The sequence below is a fragment of the Berghia stephanieae genome, chromosome 3 (assembly GCF_034508935.2).
Source record: "Berghia stephanieae isolate SIO BIC M18660-M18661 chromosome 3, UCSD_Bste_1.3, whole genome shotgun sequence".
NCBI classification, from domain to species: Eukaryota; Metazoa; Mollusca; class Gastropoda; order Nudibranchia; family Aeolidiidae; genus Berghia; species Berghia stephanieae.
The window spans coordinates 26,940,915-26,964,707 of NC_088362.1; the positions used below are offsets into that span (position 1 = coordinate 26,940,915).

Here is a 23,793-nt window from a genome sequence, read left to right on the forward strand (position 1 = left end):
ACCCATTAGTTCATGAAAGAGAAAGTATTTGTTTGTTTTTAAGGGTTTCACAGCGCTTGCAACAATTCGAAGGTCATATCAGCGCCAGTAAAAAGGAAGAAAATGGGATCTAGTAAAAAGTTCTAGAATTACAATTAAAGTACCCAAGAAAAAGGAATAATACGCTATCAGTAAGATTATCTAAATGTTTCATCCTGACACAAACACAGGTCCCCCAGTGATATTAATGACAATTTGTCAAAAAGGAGGAAAATCTACCGGCCCGTTAGTCATGCCCAAATCTAATGCAAATATAACATAGCTATTCATAGTTATTTAATACATTATCAGTCCTAAAGCACTTCTTATCATTAGACACATCCTGACCTTTTGCATATATAATTTATTGAATTGTCATTTCCAATTAAACATTTTAGAGGCCTATAATGTCGCCTACTATATCAAGAGATTATGATAAACTTTTGGCCAAAAGACCAGGAGGAGTTTGTTTTTAAGTAACAAACCCGGCTAGTGTCTGTATTATTGCAACCTTGTGATGATGCAGCTTATAAATAAGAATCTTTAATCAATTGCAAAACATTCCATCAACAAAGCAAATTTAAATTAGCCTTTAAACAATCATTTCTTAAATCGGTCAGCCTAACTTATTATCTCTACCAAATGATATCTATAAACATAATATGAAGATAGAAGGGTGGCTTAGAGAGAGAGAGAGAGAGAGAGAGAGAGAGAGAGAGAGAGAGAGAGGAGAGAGAGGAGAGAGAGAGAGAGGAGAGAGAGAGAGAGAGAGAGTTGATGAATTGGTTTTTAATTTTTTCTAAATATTGTTTTTTAATTAGACACAAGTTGTAATGAATTCTATTAACAAATTCAGAACAATCAAACAAAGAAAAAAAAATTTTAAAGGAAGAAAAAAAAAAAGAAACGCTTATAAAACTTATAAAATCGCCAAATGTCCTGTCATGCTGCTAAAAAGTACACATATATTTACACCCATTTGCTCCATCCCCTTCCCTTTCGATCATCTTCTCATCCATGGCCACCATGTGTCTTGTGCTACTTTTGACATTTGGCGCCAGCGTGCCTAGACTAACGTCATAAATAAAGGAGTGTCACCAAAATTCATGCAACTGAGCAGAGGTGTCAAAAAATGATAGAAGGCATATTGTTTTTTTTCTCCCCTGAACTGAACTACCACTTAGCAGAAAATGTTTGACATGACAAAAACAACGGGACATTTATGAAAAAAATCCTAAAATCCCAGAATTTCCGCGGAAGATTATCATCACTGGTCCCCACTATATTTTTTTTTTAATTAAAAAATTTTTTTTTTGTCATTGGGTGCAAAATCTCGAAAATTTGCAATAAATTTGCGATTTTTTGCAGCCGCAAGCGATGCAAAAAACTGCCATGACAGATTAGAGCTGATTGAACCTGAAGCATCCCTTGGTCATTTTTTTGATCTTTAGTATTCATTTTTTATCCACGAACTTACCTTATCTTGTCTCAGACACTGACAGATCACAACAATTGACTTCAATAAGTGTCACTTGCGCAGCTCAACTTCTAAAAAACAGCCACTGGGTGGGGTTTCTGACCTCCCATAGTGGGCAGGGAGGTACTTACTGTGTTTTCTATTTCCCTACATCTGTTTTCCAAAATGCTTTCTGTCTTTGTCTTGGAATGAGATTACTTGGTTTTGTCCTGGCCCTGGCCGGATGCCCTGGCTGAGAGGGAACCAGTCAAATGTATAGTTAGTTTTGGGAGATGATATTTTTTTTCCTTGTAAATCATCTCTCTGTTATGCACTGTATTATGTTTTCTTTATATTATATATGACTTGTAAAACATTTGAGTGTGTTCCTCTTAGTGGGGACCTGTGCTGGTGTCTGGATGAGACTTTTAGTGATCTCAAACTATGTACTTTGATAGTGTGCTCTTGGAATCTACACCTGTTTCTTATTTGAACCAATTCCCCTGTTCTTGGGTACTTTAATTGTAATTCTAAAACTTTTTAATATCCCATTTCCCTTTTTACTGGCGCTGATATGACCTAAATGTGTTGCAAGTGTCGTAAAACCCTTAAAAACATAAAACAAACAAAAAACAGCGAACATTTACCTATTAATATTAACGTAGTTGTCATTATTGTAACTGTTTAAGGGCGTATATATTATATAATAATTATAACAATACAATGCTTTGGGTGAGTCTGCAACTTATCTCCTGATAGGGATCAACAGTAATGAAGTCACTTCCCTCGTAATGACGCATAGCAAATGGTTCTAAACTATCAGAACAATGCCCTTATGAAATACTTCTCTGACAAGCATAAAAGTGTATCCAGAGGAGAAAAACATATAAATCTGATCATGTTTTGACTGTTATACATTCTGGTCACATGACATGTGAAAAAGTTCTCGCCAGCATGAAGAATAAAAATTACAGATTTTCTTTGGATCCAAGCTGCTCGTTGCTGGGCGGACGTGACATCAGACTATTGAATCATATAAAGATTGTATTTTTATGTATGCTAGCGAAATTAAAAGAAAATGTATTGATCAAGAAATATTTGGATTTTTCTTTTTCCTAGAGCAATTAATTACAGTGGAATCCTTATTGAGTTTGGTTGACTTGATTATCCTATTATCAATGGAGGAACAAACTCGAGACAAAGATCATATGATTTAGTACCAACAAAGTTTTGACTTTTAACTCTCAATCCTAGAGATTTTAGCTACTTTTCAAAATTGGAAAAAATGTATTAAAACTGAGCATGTGCATAGATAGTTTTATTCAACTACCATTAAATCACTCAACCCTAACACTGACTAAATCTGTCGTTTACCAGGGTCACTTTTACCCCATCCCTTTTAATTACAGTTTTCTGAGACAAATTATAGGCCTAGTATCAACGCTTTTTCATTTTTACATGCTATCGGTAGTTGAATAAAACTATCTATGCACATGCTCATTTTTAAAATACGTTTTTTATCCAACTATGAATGTGTAGATCATCTCTCTGGTATGTACTTTTCTAGTCATTAGTTTTGAATATGTAAATATTTCAGTGTATCCTTTGCTTGAGCCTAGATGGGGCTTTAAGGTCATGTCAAACAGGCCAATTGTTGGATTGCTTGTGGAATCCTTTTGTTCCCTATTTGAACCAATCCACTTTGACGGACACAATTTACACACGCACAAAAAAAAAAAAAAATTAAAATTCAGGGAAACAAAAAATAAGATCCACATATTTAACAATTTCCCTCTGCTGAGCTAAGGATCCTGGCCTGTATCAGGGTGAAATCAGATAATTTTATTTAAAGAAAAGGACTGCAAGATGGAAAGGAAAACAGATAAAATGAGATAGAAACACAAATAATTTTATTTAAAGAAAAGGACTGCAAGATGGAAAGGAAAACAGATAAAATGAGATAGAAACACAAGGCACAGTGAGAGTGACCTCATTTCCACACACACACACACACCCCCCTCCATGGAAGAGCCCCGCCCTGGTAGCTACAACTACTCCCTTAACAAAATTATACAGTTCATCTAACAATTGTTTTTATGATCACTTGGCAAAGGTCATACCAAAGTATTAAAAAAAAAGAAGGAAGTAACAATATAGTTTATAAAATTATTTATTCATAGTATTGTCAATTTTGAATTTTGACACTTTCAATATTCATCAATACTTACATAATAAAATCAATAGAAAGAGAAACTGATATTTCTGAGCTGCATCCGAGTTTTAGATAGTAGAGAATACAACAAAGATGGGATATTGCTAGGTGTTAAAATCATTACTTTCGTTCATATTAGGTAAGTACTTGGCTAACCAAATACACCCTCTTTACAAAGCTGGTGGCAAAAACATCCCAATTCTAACGATTAGGAAATCAAAATAAGTATAAATAAATATTGTACCAAGTTTTTCTAGAGCTGGACATAGGTTTCGAGATTTGGCTTTTAATAACCGAGTAATAACTATCATAAACTTATAATCTGAAATACAATACACGATTAATGTTGTACGATTCTTACACACTACTCAAAATTAATCTTTAAATTCTGCATGTGCAATTCAAAATGTTTCGATTTGTTTGGGTACGTATTGGGTTTTAATATCATTATGAAAGAAATGTATAGTGACACGTATAGTTCTTTTCAAAAGTAAGCCCCGATTTGTGTTGCTTTACAGCGATCTCCCCTTGTTTTTAATGTGACAACATTGCAAATCACTTGAAAATGGGAGGAGATTCGTTTTATGTTTAGAATGAAACTTTACATTTTATGCGGGGTTTTAACACATTTTAAAAATTGGTCTAAAAAAAAGAATAACAAACAATTACGCACGTAGATTGATGATGTGGGAATGAATTTCATGGGCGAATTGAATGCTAGACGCTGCAAGGCTTAAACAGCAAATAATGTACAACTGATAAGCAATTATGAAAAAAAAGAATAAGGAGTTAAATAATTTGAATAATTTCGGGATATCTGAAAGATGTAACATATTCGTCGTTGTGCTTATGTAAGTAAATACATAATGCATTTCAAAGATAATTTCAACAACAATCTCTGAATGTTATCATGATTATTGATAATTTTGAGAACATATTCCAAAACAATTGCAAAGGCAAACACACGACTTGAACTTGCTTTTGAAAGGAACTCGTGGCATAAAGACAGTTCAATCAGGATCTCCATCAAATCTGTTCACAGCACTTCAACTGGATGAATCAGGTGTGATCTTCACTCCTCTGCGGATCTTTCCCCATCCAATCAACCTAAAGAGATTTGAAAAGAATCGAGTTGTTTGGCATTAATTGGATGAATCAAGCCACAAAAATATAATATATTACTATAGCAAATGTCATCTGATGAGAAAAAAAGGCCTTCTCGAAAAAGTGACAGGGTATCTCTATGCCTCAGCTTGCCTCATAAGCAAAGGGATAAGTTTCTGTACCAGGTTGAATTGGGAACTTTTCTGACCTTTTTGTCCACCCAGTAGTGATTGTTTGTTTTTAAGGGTTTTACTGCGCTTTGCGTGGAAAGCTCATACAGTAGAGTCAAGATCTCCCCGGCCAGACAGAGTTGTCGTACCAGTAAGGTCGCAGGTTCGAGCCCCAATCGCCATCACAGTTATCTTCTGGCACTTTCCGACTCACTTCATTTCTTGTTGTTATCAACATACGTGCTTGCTCCACACTTTTCTGAATTAAATATACCACTCAGGGATCACATTGCGCATTGGAAAAATCCCTGCTATCAGATTTCATGGCAAATGAGTAAAAATCACGTGGGACATCCAAAAATGTGAATAACATTACTTGTAAACAGAACCAATGTGTGTGTCTATGTGGTCTAGTGGTATGATGACACTCGGCTTTTGGGTCGGAAGGTCCTGGATTCGAGCCTCACTCAGTGCATAGTTGAGTCCTCGGAGAAGGCTCTTTACTTACATTCCATCAATGTACTCAGGTGTAACATGAGAACCAGGCTGTTATCAGTATTGTCTCTGTCCCAAAAAAATAGTAATATCGCCTTAAAGGCGTCATTTCCCACCCTTCATGTTGAATGTTGCTATTGTCCAGGGACCCCTTGTAAAGCGCTTTGAGCACGTTTAGTGGATATTGCGCTATATAAAAGCTCAATTTTAATTAATTATTTTTAACCACTAATAAATAAATGGTACTATCTGTTGCCTTGAAAAGAAATATTTTAACAAAATTGTTTACATCAAAGACTGGAACGATATGTCTGAAACATATGTGAAAAATACAACATTAAGACAAAACATCAAAATACTTCAGCCTAAACACCAGCAATGACTGCCAGATTCAACATTACTCTCTCTGTCCTTCAACACAAATACTTAGAATCGATTCGACTTTGAGTATCAGTCAGATTCAGACTTGAACACTTTAAAAGAACAAAATATCCGAAAACTTTTTGACCATCATTTAGGATATCAGTAACAACCAAAAATTAACAATTTCTAATATAATAATACAATCTCTTTTGTAAAGAATTATAAGGTCTTACCTCCAGTGTTTCTCAACACGTCTACTGAGAGCAATTTTTTCTCCAATCTCTGTACATACTGGAGCAGTGAGGCCAATCTTGGCCAAATCAGCCTTGACTGCGATGACACGGCCTCCAGTGGAGAGGGACCCGATATTCACCATCAATATTTCACCCTTGCTCAGCTTCTGGACCTGTGAAATAAAGATGAACATAAATAAAGGTATGGGTAGTTAACATCATTGGTGGTATGACAAATTCACACCTTATGTCAGGTAACTAGATGGACTGGCTGCTTTCAAACCGGAATAGTAGAGTTGAAAGTTTTCAAATAATAACAATGTGCATGAGGTAAATCTTTCATGGATAAAACCACAAACAATGCAGGAATAAGTGTTAACATTTGTGGGTGGCATAAAGAAAAAAAGTGGAAAACAATAAATGAGAATGAGGCTATGTGGTCTAGTGGTATGACACTCGCTTTCGGATCGAGAGGTCCTGGGTTCGAGCCTTGCTCTGCGCATAGTTGAGTCCTTGGAAAAGGCTCTTTACTCAGATTCTCTCACCATACTCAGGTGTAAAACGAGTACCTGGCTGTTATCAGCGTTGTCTCTGTCCGAAACAAAAGGTAATATCACTTAACATGCGCCATGTCCCGTCTTACATTTTAGGTGTTGCCATTGGCCAGGGCCCCCTTGTAAAGCGCTTTGAGCACGTTTAGTGGATATCGTACTATATAATTTATAATTTATAAACATTTTTTAAAAAGGAGAAACTCTTACTCTATAGTATTAAAGTACTAGAAGAATTATTATTCTACACCTCCCCATAAATAGTAACGCCAATTGATATCCAATTTACAATAATAATTTGCTACATCAGATTATCAAACGTTAAATTTCACTAAGTTCAAATATTTTTGAAAATGTCATTTATTCAAGTCAAAGATAACAAAATCGGGTTAGATTGAGGGGTAGAATAAAAAATGTCTTACACTCTTGTGTTTTGGATTTCACGGTTTGTTCCCAACTTGCCTTCGCAAGCTTGCACAGTGACTGGGACCACCATTCAGGATTCCAAAACCCAACAAGAGTATAAGAATCTATTATAGTATCCTAATGGATTGACTTATCCACCAACAATCTCCTATCAATGACTTTGTACTTTCAAATTTTCTATGAAATTCATGTTTTCTTTTGGCTGTACACATTTTCATTTCAAGAAGCACAGTACAAAAACTAATTGACAAATAAGTGTCATTATTGCTTCTACTCCTGGGCTTACAGATAACAAGGTCTCCAAGGTATACTTTCCCTCAATGTACTTCATTCCCCATTCATTGAAAGAGTCAAAATCCAAGCAATTGAAATACCTGGTGCCACTTTTGCCAAATGTGTGGCCCTATGGCTGAGAAAACCCAGAAAGATGTAAAAATTTCAGAAATTGAGTTATATATGCGGTGGTGTAGACCATATCTTTTTGATCATTTACCACTTTAAATTTTCTTTCTATGTCTATTAGAACCCAAGTTATGAATATTTTTCTGAATAAAATTTGTTGCTATGGGTAACACTTTATCTTTGCTCATATCTCGTATCGAAGCTTACCGCTTCTTCCTGGGTTTTCTCAGCCAACCTCACAAATTTCATTTCATCCAAGGCCCAAGCAGAGATCAACTGGTACAAGACACACCTGAGCTTCAATAGAAAAGACTGTGCTAGCACATCTGACCGGTAATCAGAAGGTCTTAGGTTCGATCCCCAGTCGAGGTTTACTGACTTTTTGGGAAGGTTTTTTTTTCTTGTATTTTTATTTCTTGCTGTGTCTGGCACCTTTCAGAAAAACTTGTTCAGTTCTTTATCTTACACTGGTGCATACTCCTTAATTTCACAATCCGTGAAAAGGGGAATGTTTTTTTCTTGTATTTTTATTTCTTGCTTTGTCTGGCACCTTTCATGCACACTTGTTCAGTTGGTTATCATAGTATCGTACCTTAGCACCTTTCTTGTCTCCCTCTGTTTTGACCCCCAAAAGTCGTCTCAACAAGAAGAAAGAGATCTCTAGCTCTGTGAAGATGTCTGGCAAGGCTCTTTCAGCCCCGAGTACTTGACCTACTAGACGATCACCACGGCACAGTGTGGGGTCCATCTTGGTTCCTACACCTGGAAGAAAAGAAAACAGAGAATTTAAAAAGTTGTTTTGTTTTTAAAGGTTTTTCGGCGCTTGCAACACATTCAGGTCATATCTGCGCCAGTAAAAAGGAGGAAAATGGGATAGTAAAACAGTTATAGATTTACAATTAAAAGCGCACAAGAAATGACAAAGGGAAATGGCACAAATAGGGAATAGGTGGAGATTCCAAGAGCATACTATCATTGTGTATGGTTTGATATCACCTAAAAGTCTCATCCTGAAACAAGCACAGGTCCACACTAAGAGGAACACACTCAAATGAGAGATGATTTACAAGGAAAAAATATCATCTTCCAAAACTATAACTATAAATTTGACTAGCCAGGGCTAGGACAAAACCAAGTAATCCTGATCCAAGACAAGGACAGAAAGAATATTGGAAAACAGATATAGGGGGATAGAAGACACAGTAAGTGCCTCCTGCCCACTATGGGAGGTCGGGAACCTTACCAATTTAAAGGTGAAATTTGACGATAATATGAGCTCAAAGTGCTTTACAAACAGTCCCCAGCCAACAGCAACACTTAACATGTAGGACGAGACATGATCCCTGTAAGTTGCTTTTACAATTTTTTCAACATGGACAAGACAAGACAAGGCTAATACATGCTCGGTAATGAATGAATGAATTGAGCATTTATATAGCGCAATATCCATAAACATGCTCAAAGTGCTTTAAAAGAGGTCCCCAGCCAACAGCAACACTTAACATGTAGGACAAGACATGACACCTGTTAAGTGATATTACAATTGTGTTAATGACACAGACAACAATATTAACGGCCAGGTACTCATTTTACACTTGGTGAAAGCATGTGAGTAAAAAGCCTTTTCTAAGGAATCAAAAATGCGTTGCTCAGAGTGGGACTCGAACCCTGGACCTTCTGATCCAATAGCGAATTTCACATCACAAAACCACACACACAATCTGCACCTGAGAGCGGTTAGAAAATGTGAGGAAAGAGCTTTTTCCAAGGATTCAACTTTGGCCACCCTGAGCCAGACTCAAACCAGAGACCTATAAGTCCAAAGGCGAGTATCATATTACAGGACCACAAAGCCGTACATGTGGCATGTAATAACAAAGGGCAGCATCTAAAGACACTTTAAATAGTATAAAAGAACCGAATCAAGTCATGGTCAAAGACATGCATATTTATGTGTTACAATTTAAATAAAAAAGCATAAACAACATTTGTAAAAACAAAAAGTACAAAGTGAAAGGGAATCTAAATTTAACAAAATAATAATAATAATAATAATAATAATAATAATAATAATAATAATAATAATAATAATAATAATAATAAGCATATTTCTATAGCGCCTTTCGTCGAAACCTCAAAGCGCATTTTAAAAAAACAAAAAAATGATAAGACAACATGCTCTTTTGAAAAATCAGATGCAAAATAAGTAAGTATACTGAACAACAAATTCTGAACTTCCTACAAGCATACATAAAATCCCATCACTTCAACTCCCCATTCACAGGTCATATGATATAAAATATGAATATTTCAGAATTTTATCGCAGAGCAACGCCAATGATAAATAGTCAGAAATTTCCATCGACGTGATTGTCAAAATTTATCTTTTAATTGAAGGGAGAAAAAAAATATGCAAGAAACAATCACGTGCTACTTGTGTTGACTTTTTTTGGAATGATAAAATCACCAGCAAATATTACAAACAAATGAAGGAACTAAGAAGCTAAATAAAAATCTAATTTTAGATTTTAAAAAATTTACATTATAAAACAAAAGGAGCCAACACCCTACAAGTTTGTTTGCTTGTTTTTGTTTTTATGGGTTTCACGGCGCTTGCAACACATTTAGGTCATATCAGTGCCAGTAAAAAGGAAGAAAATGGGATAGTTAAAAGTTCTAGAATTACAATTGAAGCATCCAAGAAAAAGGCAAATTAAGGGGAATTAGTTCAAATATGGAACAGATGTAGATTCCAAGAGCACACTATCAGTGTACTTAGTTTGAGATCACTAAATGTCTCATCCAGATATAAGCACAGGTCCCCGCCAAGAGGAACACACTCAATTGTTTACAAATCATACATATGCAAAAGGAAAAATAATACAGTACATAACAGAGAGATGATTTAAAAGGGAAAAAAATATCATCTCCCAACAATAACTATACATTTGACTGTTTCCCTCCCAGCCACGGTATCCGGCCAGGGCCAGGACAAAACTAAATAATCTCATTCCAAGACAAAGACAGAAAGCAAGTTGGAAAACAGATACAGGGGGATAGAAGACAGTGTGTACCTCATTGCCCACTATGGGAGGTCAGAAACCCCAACCAGCCCTACAAGTTTAGACGGTACATCATTCCCCAACTCACCAATCAAACCACCAGGTACTGCGTACTGGAGATCATTCTGTTCGGCATACAAGGAAATAATCTTGGAGCGAATTGGGCGACAAGTCAATTTGCCATCCACATCTCTTGATACCACGCCGGGACGGACTTCTATTTCTTGATTGACCTGCAAATAATAATAATAATAATAATAATAATAATAATAAAGTGTTCTTTTATAGCTCTAAATGCCGAAGCCTCAAAGCGCTTTACAATATACTTGTCAAACCATAAACACACTCGTACCGAGCCAAACAGACACACACAACAGTTGCACACACAACTATGAAAGTTGTACAGAAATGAAATTGACATTCAACAAAATGGAATCAAAAAATAAAACGTATAATTTACTCAAAAAGAAGAAAATGCCAAAAACAGTTCATTCCTTAGTGTGTAAAACCATACGTGTACCAACATTAATTAAAAATTTAAAAAATTATGCCCTTCCACCACAACATCATAAGACATCGTCGCCCCGGAAGTCCACGTAGGAATATAGATAATTCATTAAACAAGATGTCTGATGTCAACGGGAATCACCCATGTTGTCACAGTGAGCCAATTGGGGGTTAATAATCTTGCCCAAGGAAAAAAACGAAAGTGCCTTGAAGCGGTGCTCGAACCCAGGACCTTCCGGGTCACAGTGCAATGCCTTAACCACTTGGCCACTTCGCCCTTTTAAAGTACTGTACCAACTTTAGAGGTAAAATAAATCATAAAAATTTAGAAAAGAAGAAAGAAATGGCCTACAAAGAGGACCTCTAATTAACAAAATATTGGAAAGAGCCAGATCCAATCACAGACTCTACAGCTTAGACAAAAAAAAAATTAAAAGAAACAAATTGTTTCCTTTTTATTTTCCATTTGTGCAAAAATAATAGTTCAGTACAACACAAGCATTTAAAGGTTCAACATAAGAAAGGGATGATGCTGTAGGCTAAATGCCTTCTTGGAAATATGAAAAATGAATTGCAGTTTTGATGCTAAATTGAATAGCTTCAAGTTGTTGTTTTAACAAAAGATTGAGAATTTATCAATGAATAATGAAAGGAGTTAAAAGGTGAAATTGTGTATATTAAAAAAAAATTGAGCCTCTATATAGCGTGATATCCGCTAAACGTGCTCAAAGCGCTCTACAAGGGATCCCTGACAAACAGCAACAGGTAACACGTAGAACGAGACATGACGCCTGTTGGGTGATATTATAATTTATTTTTTCAACAATAGACAATGCTGTTAATGGCCAGGTACTCATTTTAGACCCCGAGTACGGTGAGACCTTAGTGTTTGTCTGGGAATATTTCTGTTTGTCCTTTAAATATGTCCAAATAATCTCCATGTTTCTAACATTTAAATTTAAATCAATAGTGGCGTAAAAGTCGTACAAGAAGCGTGGCTCAGCGGTATGGTCTTTGCTTCATATCCAAGTTCGACTACCCATCGCGCTCTGTGACCTTGAGCAACTCACATAGCTTTGGCTCACTTTGCGGCAGACGCCTGGGTTATTCCAGTCTTCCCTTGGAATAGTTCCTAAAGAAAAATTTCACAACCCCAACACACTGAATCAACACATATAAAAACAGTATATTCTCAAGAACCATCAAGGAATGGAACACTCTCCCACCAGAAATCCTAGATATTACCAACAACAAATTTGGTCAACTATTAAACATTTATATTTCAACTCAATGACACAATAATGGAGAAAGTCACCACATAATAGTATAAAATCTGCAGTGATGGGCAATCCGCCTTTTGCAGATAAAGACGTTGAACTTGAACTTGAAGACAAATCCTAACACAGAGTAAGGTCTACTTACCTTTAAAACTCCCCTTAAAATGGATCCTCCAGCAACACCACCAAGAATATCATCTACTTCACATCCTGGCTTGTTGACATCAAAAGATCGAATGACTGGAAGCATACAGAGGATTCAAAATCTGAATTTGTCTTTCTGTACACAACGCTATTCTAATGGAACAAAATAGCTTTAATCTTCACAAAGTCCCGGTTTGGAGAGTTTTTGCTGAGATGAGGGTCATATAAATCAATCAATATTTGAAGGACGACTTTTCTGGCCACATTTTTAAATACATGATCTTTCCCGAGTATGGCACCTTAACCGTACTTAAATCTCTAAAATCTAAAAATTAGATTACTGTATTGTCTCTATTAACCATTCAATTCTAATGAGTGAACATTCCATGTCCAATGTAACAATCCTCCAATTTTAATAAATTGCTCTCAATAAAATTAAATAAAGAATTGGAGAGAAAGATAAGGGGAATAAATGTGACTCATATATAAGGGATCAACACACACAAAAAAAAACAAAAAAAAAAACGTTTCTGCCTTTGGCCTTTTTCAAGTAAACACGAAATATATTTATATTAGATTGTCAAAACAGTTGAAACATTATAGGTTAAACTGTGTGTGTGAGCTATATAAAAACTGTTGTTTTGTTTTTTTAATGTATGGCTACCAAAAATGGTGAAACACTCTTACCGATAAGCCTGGGCTCTGAAGTAAAGTCTCTGACTGGCACAGGTATTTTGTTGATTATATACTCGCAGATAACATCAATGTTGTATTTGAGCTGAGCCGAAATGGGTATGACAGGAGCTCCCTCAGCCACTGTGCCTGGTCAATGATTAAAAGTACAGAATGTTCATTACTCAACAAATGCCAACAATAAAACAATAAAATATGAGCTATTATGTATTATTATTATACCACTTTGGTTTAGGGGAAAGTAAAAAAAACAAATTTACAATAGTGTAATAGCAAAATATTACAAATGTCATCGTAATCATTTTTAAAGAAACGTAGTAATTCAATATACCTTGTTTTTTTTCCTCACATATATTAAAAATAGATTTTGACATGTAATGAAATCCTGACCACAGTAAAAATTCTTTATTGGGTAGAAATATCTAGCTCAGTAGAATGTCACTGAAATGAGATGAGGTCTGAACTGACAGTGCAAATACTGAGTCAAAACTCAATGTTTCAAAACGATTTCAGCTCTAGAAAACTCAAATGTTAAGTGGGACTCATATATTATACCAACATCACAACAACCAGTTTTGATACAATGTTGATCTTGCATTATTCTTAAAAAATCTTCAGCTTTGTTTTCCATCTTTTAATTCTTACAGATCAACACAGCCAAAGCAGAAAAACCCACATTTTTTAAGAAGACGGACAATAAGAGGTAAAATTATTCTAAAGAGGACCAATGTTAGATAAAGATCTGAACAAGTATGTATGAAAGGTGCCAGACAAAGCAAGCATGGAAAAATACAAGAAAAAAAAACATCTCTTGTATTTTCCTTTCTTGCTTTGTCTGGCACCTTTCATACACACTTGTTCAGTTCTTACACAGGTGCCTGCTCCTTCATGTCTTAATTTGATATAGGAACAATGTCACCAAGTTGTAATCTTGCAGAATGAAAAAGGAAAGAGAAAAAAACTGAAAATAGTAGTTTTCTTCGAGTAGGAAGGGTGGAGAAAAATCTATTACAAAAACAGGTCAGAGATATTTTAAACCCACTATCTCACCCTTTGTTTTTATGGGTTTTACAGTGCTTGCAAAACATTTAGGTCATATCAGCGCAAGTAAAAAGAAAGAGAATTGGATAGTAAAAACTTTCTACATGTACAATTAAAAAACCTTCAGGAAAAAAAAGTAAAACAAAGGGGAATGGTACAAATAGGGAACAGATGTTGATTCCAAGAGCATACGTCAGTGTACTTTGTTTGAGATTACCAAAAGTCTCACCCAGACACCAGCACAAGATCCCACTAAGAGGAATACACTCAAATGTTTACAAATCACATGTTAATAAATAAAAATAACAGTACAGAACAAAGAGATGATTTACAGGGGAAAAAAAATATCATCTTCTAAAACTATAACCATACATTCAACTGTTTCCCTCCAGTCAAGGTCTCTGGTCAGGGTCAGGACAAAACTAAGTATTCTCATTCCAAGACAAAGACAGAAAGCAATTGGAAAACAGAAACAAGGGGATAGAAGATACAGCAAGTACCTCACTGCCCACTATGGGAGGTCGGAAATAGGAAAAGAAAAGAGGTTCACGATGGATGTTGATGTGTAACAGCTGATATGACTCCTCTATCACTCAATTCCTCCTTACCTTTGACAAAAGCTTGAATCTGCTCATATCTCTCCTTAGCCTGCGTCTCTTTAACAAGATCAATCTTGTTTTGAAGAATAAGTATATGATCCAATTTCATGATCTCCACAGCCGCCAAATGCTCTGATGTCTGGGGTTGTGGACAAGACTCATTGCCAGCTGAAGAAAGAGATATTTGGAAATTTTAAAAAACAAACAAAACAAACCAAAAAACTCAAAAGTAAAGCAATCAAACAATAAAAAAACTGAATAAAAATAAGACAATACCAAAAGCATTTCCAATCCTATTTTCATCCGCTATTTAAAAAAGTATTAAATCTATTAAAAGTACTTTGACAAAAATGAAATGTCATTGCCTGCCTGCTCATTTACGATACAAAGGGCTTTAACAGGTATAAACCAAAACCCATAAAAAAATTACCAGTGATTATATGAGGAACAAACCGCAACAACTAAATTAGAACCGCATATATACACCTATAGAAAAACTCCACAACTGTGCACGAGAAAGGAAAAATGTAAATGAGGTCTTTTCCTCCAAGTGACTAATTATGGTGGGAAAAACAAAAACAAAAAAAACCTGCATATAAACTATAGATGCTATAAACCAAATTTTTGAAAAGGCAAAACTTAGCCAGAAAATGGTTATGCTACTGAAACACAATGACAATACAGATATGATAATATGTGACTCACTCGATTATCAAAATTTTGAATGCCATTCCATAATAGCCCATAGTGAAAATGTAACAAATAAAAAAAAAAAAAAAAAAAAATATAAACATTCATAAACCACATTTCAACAGATTCCTCATGCTCAATGTGCTTCGCAATGCCTCATCTATTCCCCCAGCAGGCCATTTGGAACTATATTTCCATTTCTTTCAGTACCAGTTGCCTATTAGGCAGTCTTTTTTGTACTCTTAGGATACCCGTCACTATCAATAGCAAGCTACTCATTCACACCAGAGTCGAGTGAGGTAAAGTATATTCAATGTTCAATGCCTCGCTTAAGGACACAATGTCAGGACCAGCATTTTCCATAATTCCTGTCACCCACCATCCCACTGACCATGCTTAAAACTTCTGTCACAAGACCAGACACAGGACCACTGGTCCACACAAATAGAATAAATAGACCCACCAATCAGCAGCAAGGCAGCGTCCATCACAGCCGCTCCGTTCAACATGGTTGCCATAAGAATGTCGTGACCAGGGCAATCCACAAATGACACGTGACTGAAAAAAAAATAATTTAAAAAAATTATTTCTTGTTTTGTTTGGTTTTTTTCTTCTTGGGGGGGGGGGGGGGGGGGGGGGGGGAGGGGGGTGGAATTAACAATCCTAACTCCTAACTAAATTAATGACATTGGAAATTTATTATAGTGATACAGTCAACTCCAGATAATCACAAAACCTTTGGGATCAGCAAAGGTAAACTCAAAAAAGACCAGTTGTAAATATTGTTCTTAGTCCACTACAGACTGAGCAATTTGATTGAAACAAAAACCATATGGCAGCCCTGTATAGGTTTGTCAACCAAAAGCAGCTTTGATGCAAGCTGACATTTTATTCAGATTGGATTAACTTTCACTCTTTTGTAGTCAACATTTGTAAGAGCCAAAGAGATTAGCCGTGATGATAAACAATAAGCCCTCACCAAACTCGTTGGTCACAATGCACAGCTGTCAATCCCAAAGTCTCTCTTTACAACTGTCATTGTCTACCGGTAGTCAAGACTATGCCCAGCCCCTCCCCTCCTACTTAATGGCCACAGATTACATCACAAACCCAAAGAAACTGCCCTCTTTTGATTCTAATATAGTGGTGACACACTACTGTAGCATTAAATCCCCCTCACTCTCGATTCTTCAACCTGCCACAATTTCATCCATGATGAAATTTAATCATGATATTTTGTTCAATTGATTTCTTGAATTTACCACTTTTTGAGGGTGAAAATTTGTTGTGATTAACCGAAGTTTGTTGCAATTAACCAGTGACTTTTATATAGAATTAATTCCGTTTCTTGGGAAATGTTGCGATTATCTGGAGTGGACTGTATATATATAAATTGCTTTAAAGATGAGGAGAGAACTTTATTAAAAATTATTGACAAGATATATTTTTACATCAAATATCTTTGCACCAAAATACACCAAAAACAACAAAATACTGTTGCGTATAATTATCAACAGGCTAAGGAATAAGATTAACCCCGAAATCGCAGAAGAACAATATGGATTCCAACCTGACAGAGGGACAAGGAACGCAATATACCTCCTCCGTGTTTTAAGTGAAAGAGCTATACAGATTCAGACCCCACTATACCTCTGTTTTGTCGACTACAAAAAAGCTTTTGATAGAGTACGCCACGAAGAAATACTAAAACAACTGCACTCCATTGGCGCTGATGAGAAAGACCTCAGACTCATGCAAACATTATACTACACCCAGCAGGCATCTATCAAAATCGGAAACTCTACAGGAAATTCCATTCCTATTAAGAAAGGAGTCCGTCAAGGGTGTGTTGCCTCACCAGATCTGTTTAATCTATACCAAGAAACAATCATGAGGGGCATAACTAATATGGAGGGAATAAAAGTAGGTCACAACATAAATAATATAAGATACGCAGACGATACTGTACTCATTGCAACATCAGAAATCCAACTTCAAAAGATTGTTGACAAAGTGGTAGTAGATAGTGAAGCCAAGGGAATGGAAGTGAATATCACCAAAACGGAATGCATGGTAATACAGGAAAAACCCCGAAAACAACAACACCTGCAATATAACGATTCATGGCGAGCAACTTACCAACGTAGAAAGTTTTAAATACCTAGGTTCAATAGTGACAACAGATGGAAGATGTAACAGAGACATACGCGCAAGAATAACTCAAGCCGAACAGGCCTTCATGGACCTGGGAAACATTTTGAAAAACAAACAGATGTCGTTCGGGATTAGATTCCGAGTCTTGAAGTGCTACGTGTGGCCAATCTTGTTATACGGATGCGAAAGCTGGACTACAAATGCAGAAACACAAAAGAACATTGAAGCTTTTGAAATGTGGTGCTTGAAAAGGATGCAGAGAATATCGTATACTGCACACAAAACGAACGAAGAAGTGCTAAAACAAACATACCAACAAAGGAAACTAATGCCCTTAATAGCGGATCGACAACTATCCTTTTTCGGACACATAGTAAGGAAAAATAAGAATGAATACCTGGCGCCCGGGGGAGACAAAGAAAAACACTCATAGACCAACTGAAGGGCTTCACCAACCTAACAATCCAAGAGCTGTTTGAAAAAGCAAGAGACAGGGAGGAATGGAGAGAGATAATTCATGCAGTATCCGAAGCCTGGACCAGGCATGGAACCTAGAAGAAGAAGAAGAAGAAGATCTTTGCACCTTTCTTTACACCATTTAGTCTGGGCAAGTTTTCTATGTTTCTTACCGTTTGAGTCGGAATTTTCCAGTGCAACCTTGTCTGTCACATACAAAACAGTCATCTTTGGCACTACCACAGGATCTGTAACGATCAGGTCTTGGGCAAGACGGGCCGTCACATTGGTAAATCTGTTAAACAGAATCACAGGCATTTGAGAGGACATTTATTGTTTGTTTTTTTTTTAAAGGGTTTTACGGCGCTTGCAACACATTAAGGTCATATCAGCACCAGTAAACAGGAAGAAAATGGGAAAGTAAAAAGTTCTAGAATTACAATTAAAGCACCTAACAAAGGGGAATTGGTTCAAACAGGAAACAGATGTAGATTCCAAGAGCACACTATCAAAGTACTAAGTTTGAGATCACCTAAAAGTCTCAACCTAACACAAGCACAGGTCCCCACTAAGAGGAATATGCTCAAATGTTTAGAAATTATTACATATAACACAAAAAAGTAATACAATGCATAGCAGAGAGATGATTTACAAGATAAAAAAATATCATCTCCCAAAATTATACATTTGATTGTCCGCCTCCCATCCAGGACCAAACCAAGTAATCTCATTCCAAGACAAAGACAGAAAGTATGTTGGAAAACAGATATAGGGGGAAAGAAGACACAGCAAGTGCCTCCCTGCCCACAATGGGAGGTCATTACCCACCCAGGAACCCCACCCAGTTTGTTACATACAGAAACTGTAATAAACTCCAGGGATATGGGCCTCATGACTATTTTTTTCCTCTTTGCTATAAGAAGAACCGAAGATGTATTGAGGGGTCATTTTACAAATTTTATGCAAATCTATGATTTCTGAATACATGTGCTTATTATATGATCTTCATGCCAATAACAACCCAAGTATAAAAAACAATATAAGTAAATTTCATAATATCTAAATCTAAGGAGAGCTATCAAATTTATTATTATTTTTTTTTAATTCAAAGAATGAAATTTCCACTTCAACAAAAACATAGGTCTCAAGTCAGAATTATTAAAAAGGAGGAATATTTTGCAGCTTCTGCGGAACGAGCATTATATCATAACTAAAATGCAGCAATTACTCTCATTAATTACAAAAATGGTAATATATAGAATTATTAACATACAAATCATATTATAAAAAGGAAACAATCGTTAAAAAACTAATAAAAATGGATAAGTCCCTTGCAACCAGACTGTTTATAATGATTTTTTTAAATGTATAGATACTACTAAGCAATGGCAATGAATTCTCCTTTATCTACTAATCTGATATAAAAAATCATTTTAGAAAAGCTTCTACGATTTGATCCCCTCATAACTCATTTTAAAGTCGTAGCATATAATATAACATATATGTACAGAATTGCTTTATCTCATATTCTTTAGACAAAAGTCATAGTATTCTATAAATATATTTGAATCGATCAAAGGTTGTCAATTCTCAACAGAAAATTACAATTACAATTGATTCACCGTTTCGATGTATAGATATGTCATGATAAACAAGACAAGGTTCAAAAAACTTATATTTTTGAATATTCAAATTGTTACCTTGGCATTTGCATAACCAAGTTTGATTGTGATATTTCTCTCAAGCTCATTTTTGAATCTGACAGTCTGAAAAAGAGAATAGTGAAAACATGATGGTGAGCACTTGGCCATTGTCAAAATATATAATACAATATGATAAAATGTCGCCAAAATAAATAGGAAAATCTTCCAAAAAAATAGCATTCAAAATCAATAATCAATTTAAAAACAAACTCATTCATGAGTTAAACAAAAGAAACAAAAAACACAACACCAAAAAATTAAACAGTGGCTTTCTAAACTTTATTTTACTGAATAATAATCAAATTGAACAGAAAATAAACTTGGTTTTATCATTTTAAAAAGCAGGTATAAAAAGGTTTGTCAAGCTGTTTGATGATTAAATTATATGTATGTAAGCCTAAGAATGACCGTATGTAGTGTAAAAAAGCAAACAAAAACAAAAAAAACGCAGAAAAAAAAAACAAAACAAAACAAATGAGTAAAAAAAGAAGAGAGAATAAAATCCAGAATTTCATATCAATAACGTTATGACCCACCTGTACACCAGATATGGCCTTTACAACTGTTGACTTTCCATGGGCTACATGACCAATTGTGCCTAATGTGTGGGAACAAAAAACAAAAAACGTCACAGACAAAACATCTGATTAAAAATAAGACGAAAACTATAATATTCATCGTGAAAAAATGCACATGTCTTGTCATGAATGGCATGTTAATACAAATGACCTCCTTTGAGTTCATTGATTTTTTTCCAATACAATTAACAACAGAAAGTAATGAAATGTGTCCCAAGTAGTATAACACGACAAAATCCAGAATAAATTCAGTTTTTGGTAAAGGGATAAAAAGAGGAAGTTGTAGCTTAAAATGGAAATCTTTGACTTCGAGATTATAAAAAAATTACCATAATCTTAAAACAAACACTGGGTGATTAATTAATCGTCTCTTTATAAACGATTGTTTGTCTTTCAGAAGTACATCAAAATTTTCTTAAATTCACTGGAACAGTCATAGTCAAATATCACTGTCAATGTGCATATTCAAGAAAATTTTAAAAAGGTTGAATTTTGATTGTCATCTGTGCAACATTTTAAAAATTCTCAACATTGCTCCAGAGGCTTGGCACCAGCAGGTATATTGTTTAGTTTGTGGAATGAATTAGGGAAAAATGAGAAACGATGGTTGATAATACTGGATCTAGAGATATGGAAAGTTCAACATCAACTGTCTAGTTAGTATTCTACTGGACTTCCTTTGGTATTGGGCAATTCCATGTGTAACTTAACTGACGAAACAATCAAGGCAATCATACTTCTCTCAAAAACAGAATATTGATGACAGAGAATTCATTTAACGCAGGTGAATGGAAAATATACTGAGGGTTTACATCCCAAAAAAAAAACGATTATATAACGCAATACTCTTTACAAAGGGTCCCTGACCAACAGCAACAGGCAACATGTAGAACAAGACATGACATGACACCGGTTGGGCAAATTACAATTTATATTATATAATACTGAATTCTATAAATATATGGAAACATTGGCCACCTTGAATATATCTCATAGCAGTCTATTGTGCGACCAAAGTCCCAACAATGACCCACTTTCTTCATGATTACTTACCAATATTAATTGTGGCTTGTCTACTGATGACATCATGGGAAAGTGGGGTCAAAGATTTGACATCCTGAAAAACAATCATAAAGGGCAGTATTAATAATTAACATTGCTGGTTTTCATTGATTTCAATTTAAAATAAAAACATTTTTTTTTGGTTAGATTAGTCTATTCTGATGGGAGTTGTTCTATAACTAAATTTCTCTTAGAAACTTAATATTACTAACCAATCTTCTACTTCTACTTAGCTTTTCTAAATAAAAAAATATAAGTGTGTTCCTTATCCGTCTTCATTCCATGAGATGCTATCTCCACAACTACAGAAATTCTAAACTATGCCACAGTTACATTATCTTCTCATCATAGCTGCCCGATGGTAATGATATCTTTTAATTTAGTTATTTATTATTTTTAATTTCGTCTCTATAATGTTTTCAGTACTATCATTTACCATGTTTTTATTTTTAATACATACTTTACACCTTTTTTATGGGCATTTTATCGTTTCTATTTGTTTTCTTTGTAAAATCCGATATTAATAAAATCGATATTTTAAAAATACCAAAATTGCTTAAATTTTATTTCATATGGCCATCAAGTTTCTTTACCATATATTTAGATATATAATTTTTATCAGTTGTATTCACATTCTAAAGGTCTTAATGACTATGGTAAGAAGTTCTATTATTGAGAGAGAGGGAAGGAAAGAAGGGGGGGGGGGGGGGGGGGGGGTTAAAATTATATTAATTATAAAAGTAATACCAATAAACCCAAAGTGGTTTAGTTTAGCAGAATTTTTAAAAGCCAGAACTTTCCTTGTGCGAAATCTTTTCAATTTATTTGAACTTTTCCATTTTGCCATTTTATTTATGCAATTTAATTGCCAGGGGTAAAAATAAATTCATTATGGCATTATGCAACATGTTATTATCTTTTCATTTAAATTGTCTCAAACGCTTCTTTATTCTGCATGGCCATGTTCATGTATTAAATCAAAGAGTGGAATTATTTGCAATTGTTTCAGTGAGATATTGGGGATAAATCCAAAAGTGTTTATATAGTAAATTGTGTTTCTTATCCCTTGCCTTACTCTAATGTAACATTTTTGTCATAGGTATTATTATTATTGTGTGTAATTAAAATAATAATTACTGTGTTTAAGGTAGGGAGTTAAATAGAAATTCTAAATGTAACTCACACACCTGAAACCAATCTCATAAGAAAGAGCTGGCAACACAGATTACAAAACAGTTTGAATTTTGTTTCTATCTTGATTAGAAATGTAGTTACGGCAGTTCAAAGTCTGAAATTTCAGACCGATTTTTACCCCAAAATTACCATTGCAAAGTTGTGACCGAAATCGCGTGATGTTAATAAAAAATGGTTAAAACAGTCCATGTGGAGTTCTTATCATATATTGTATACCAAAATGTTCGTCTTCTCGAGGACAATGCATTTACATTAATAAAGAGGAAGATAAACATTTCAAACACATTATTACATAATATGACGCAAATGTTACATAATTAAAAACTCGGCTAGACGTAAGACATAATTTGCTATATATATCACCTTTGGATTTATCCCCAATATCTCACTGAAACAATTGCAAATAATTCCCCTCTTTGATTTAATACATAGAGAATAAAAATGGGTTTGAGAGTATTTAAATGAAAAGATATAAACATGTTACGTAATGACATAGGCTGTCATTATTCTCCGCCGGGCGGAAAATAGTCCTTTTTTTTATTTTCCGCCGGGCGGAGAATAACAAATTTGCTTATTTTCCGCCGGGTTTTTCAAGTTGATCTTTGAGACTTAGCGGACTCCCATATTCTGACCTTCGTGGTGTAGTGTAAATAATCTGGTCGTTATTTCCCCCCCCCCCCCCCCCCCCTCCTTCCCTCGTTATTATTAGGGAATCAGTGGGTGATAGCGGTGGCGGTAGGCGGTAGGAAATCAGTGGGTGATAGCGGTGGCGGTAGACGGTAGAGAATCAGTGGGTAATTAACCAGTAGATTTGAGACCGACTTCAAGTTCAAGCTTGCCGGACTAAAATAATTTGGAGAATGAAGGGAGTTGAATTAACTCTGCTCTTTCTCACTGCTCGTTGTGTGATTAGTTCTCACTAGTGTTGCTCAATCAGACTACAAACGTTTGTGGGGAAGATTTTATGTCACTGATTATTGTGATAAGTTTATGTTGTTGTTGTTGTAAGTGTGTTGTTATGGTATGACTGTCGTGTCTCGATCAGGCTGTTGTGAGTAATCTTCATGTTGTGTTTGTTCACTGTCTCCCGCGTAAACGTGACGTCATCGTGTCTATCCTATAAAAGCTTGTGACACCCTTCATTCTTTTCTCTTCGACACCAAGCCTAATTCTAGATCTAATATTTTGCCTATCGTTTGTATC

General features: G+C 35.2%; 1 protein-coding gene across 1 annotated transcript in view; it reads right to left on the bottom strand.

Annotated features, from left to right (window-relative positions):
- Positions 1-3,628: 3,628 nt before the first annotated feature.
- Positions 3,629-23,793, bottom strand: part of LOC144967454 (eukaryotic translation initiation factor 2 subunit 3-like) — a 28,812-nt gene continuing 8,647 nt past the window's right edge. Inside the window, exons 2-13 of the mRNA XM_078904728.1 lie at positions 21,388-21,451; positions 20,293-20,354; positions 19,754-19,819; positions 18,227-18,348; positions 15,907-16,001; positions 14,763-14,921; positions 13,108-13,242; positions 12,422-12,516; positions 10,581-10,725; positions 8,023-8,192; positions 6,052-6,224; positions 3,629-4,793 (exon numbers count right to left, since the gene is read on the bottom strand). Of these exons, the coding sequence (XP_078760854.1) occupies positions 4,733-4,793; positions 6,052-6,224; positions 8,023-8,192; positions 10,581-10,725; positions 12,422-12,516; positions 13,108-13,242; positions 14,763-14,921; positions 15,907-16,001; positions 18,227-18,348; positions 19,754-19,819; positions 20,293-20,354; positions 21,388-21,451 (1,347 nt within the window). The 3' untranslated portion in view covers positions 3,629-4,732. The remainder of the gene's footprint in view (positions 4,794-6,051; positions 6,225-8,022; positions 8,193-10,580; positions 10,726-12,421; positions 12,517-13,107; positions 13,243-14,762; positions 14,922-15,906; positions 16,002-18,226; positions 18,349-19,753; positions 19,820-20,292; positions 20,355-21,387; positions 21,452-23,793) is intronic.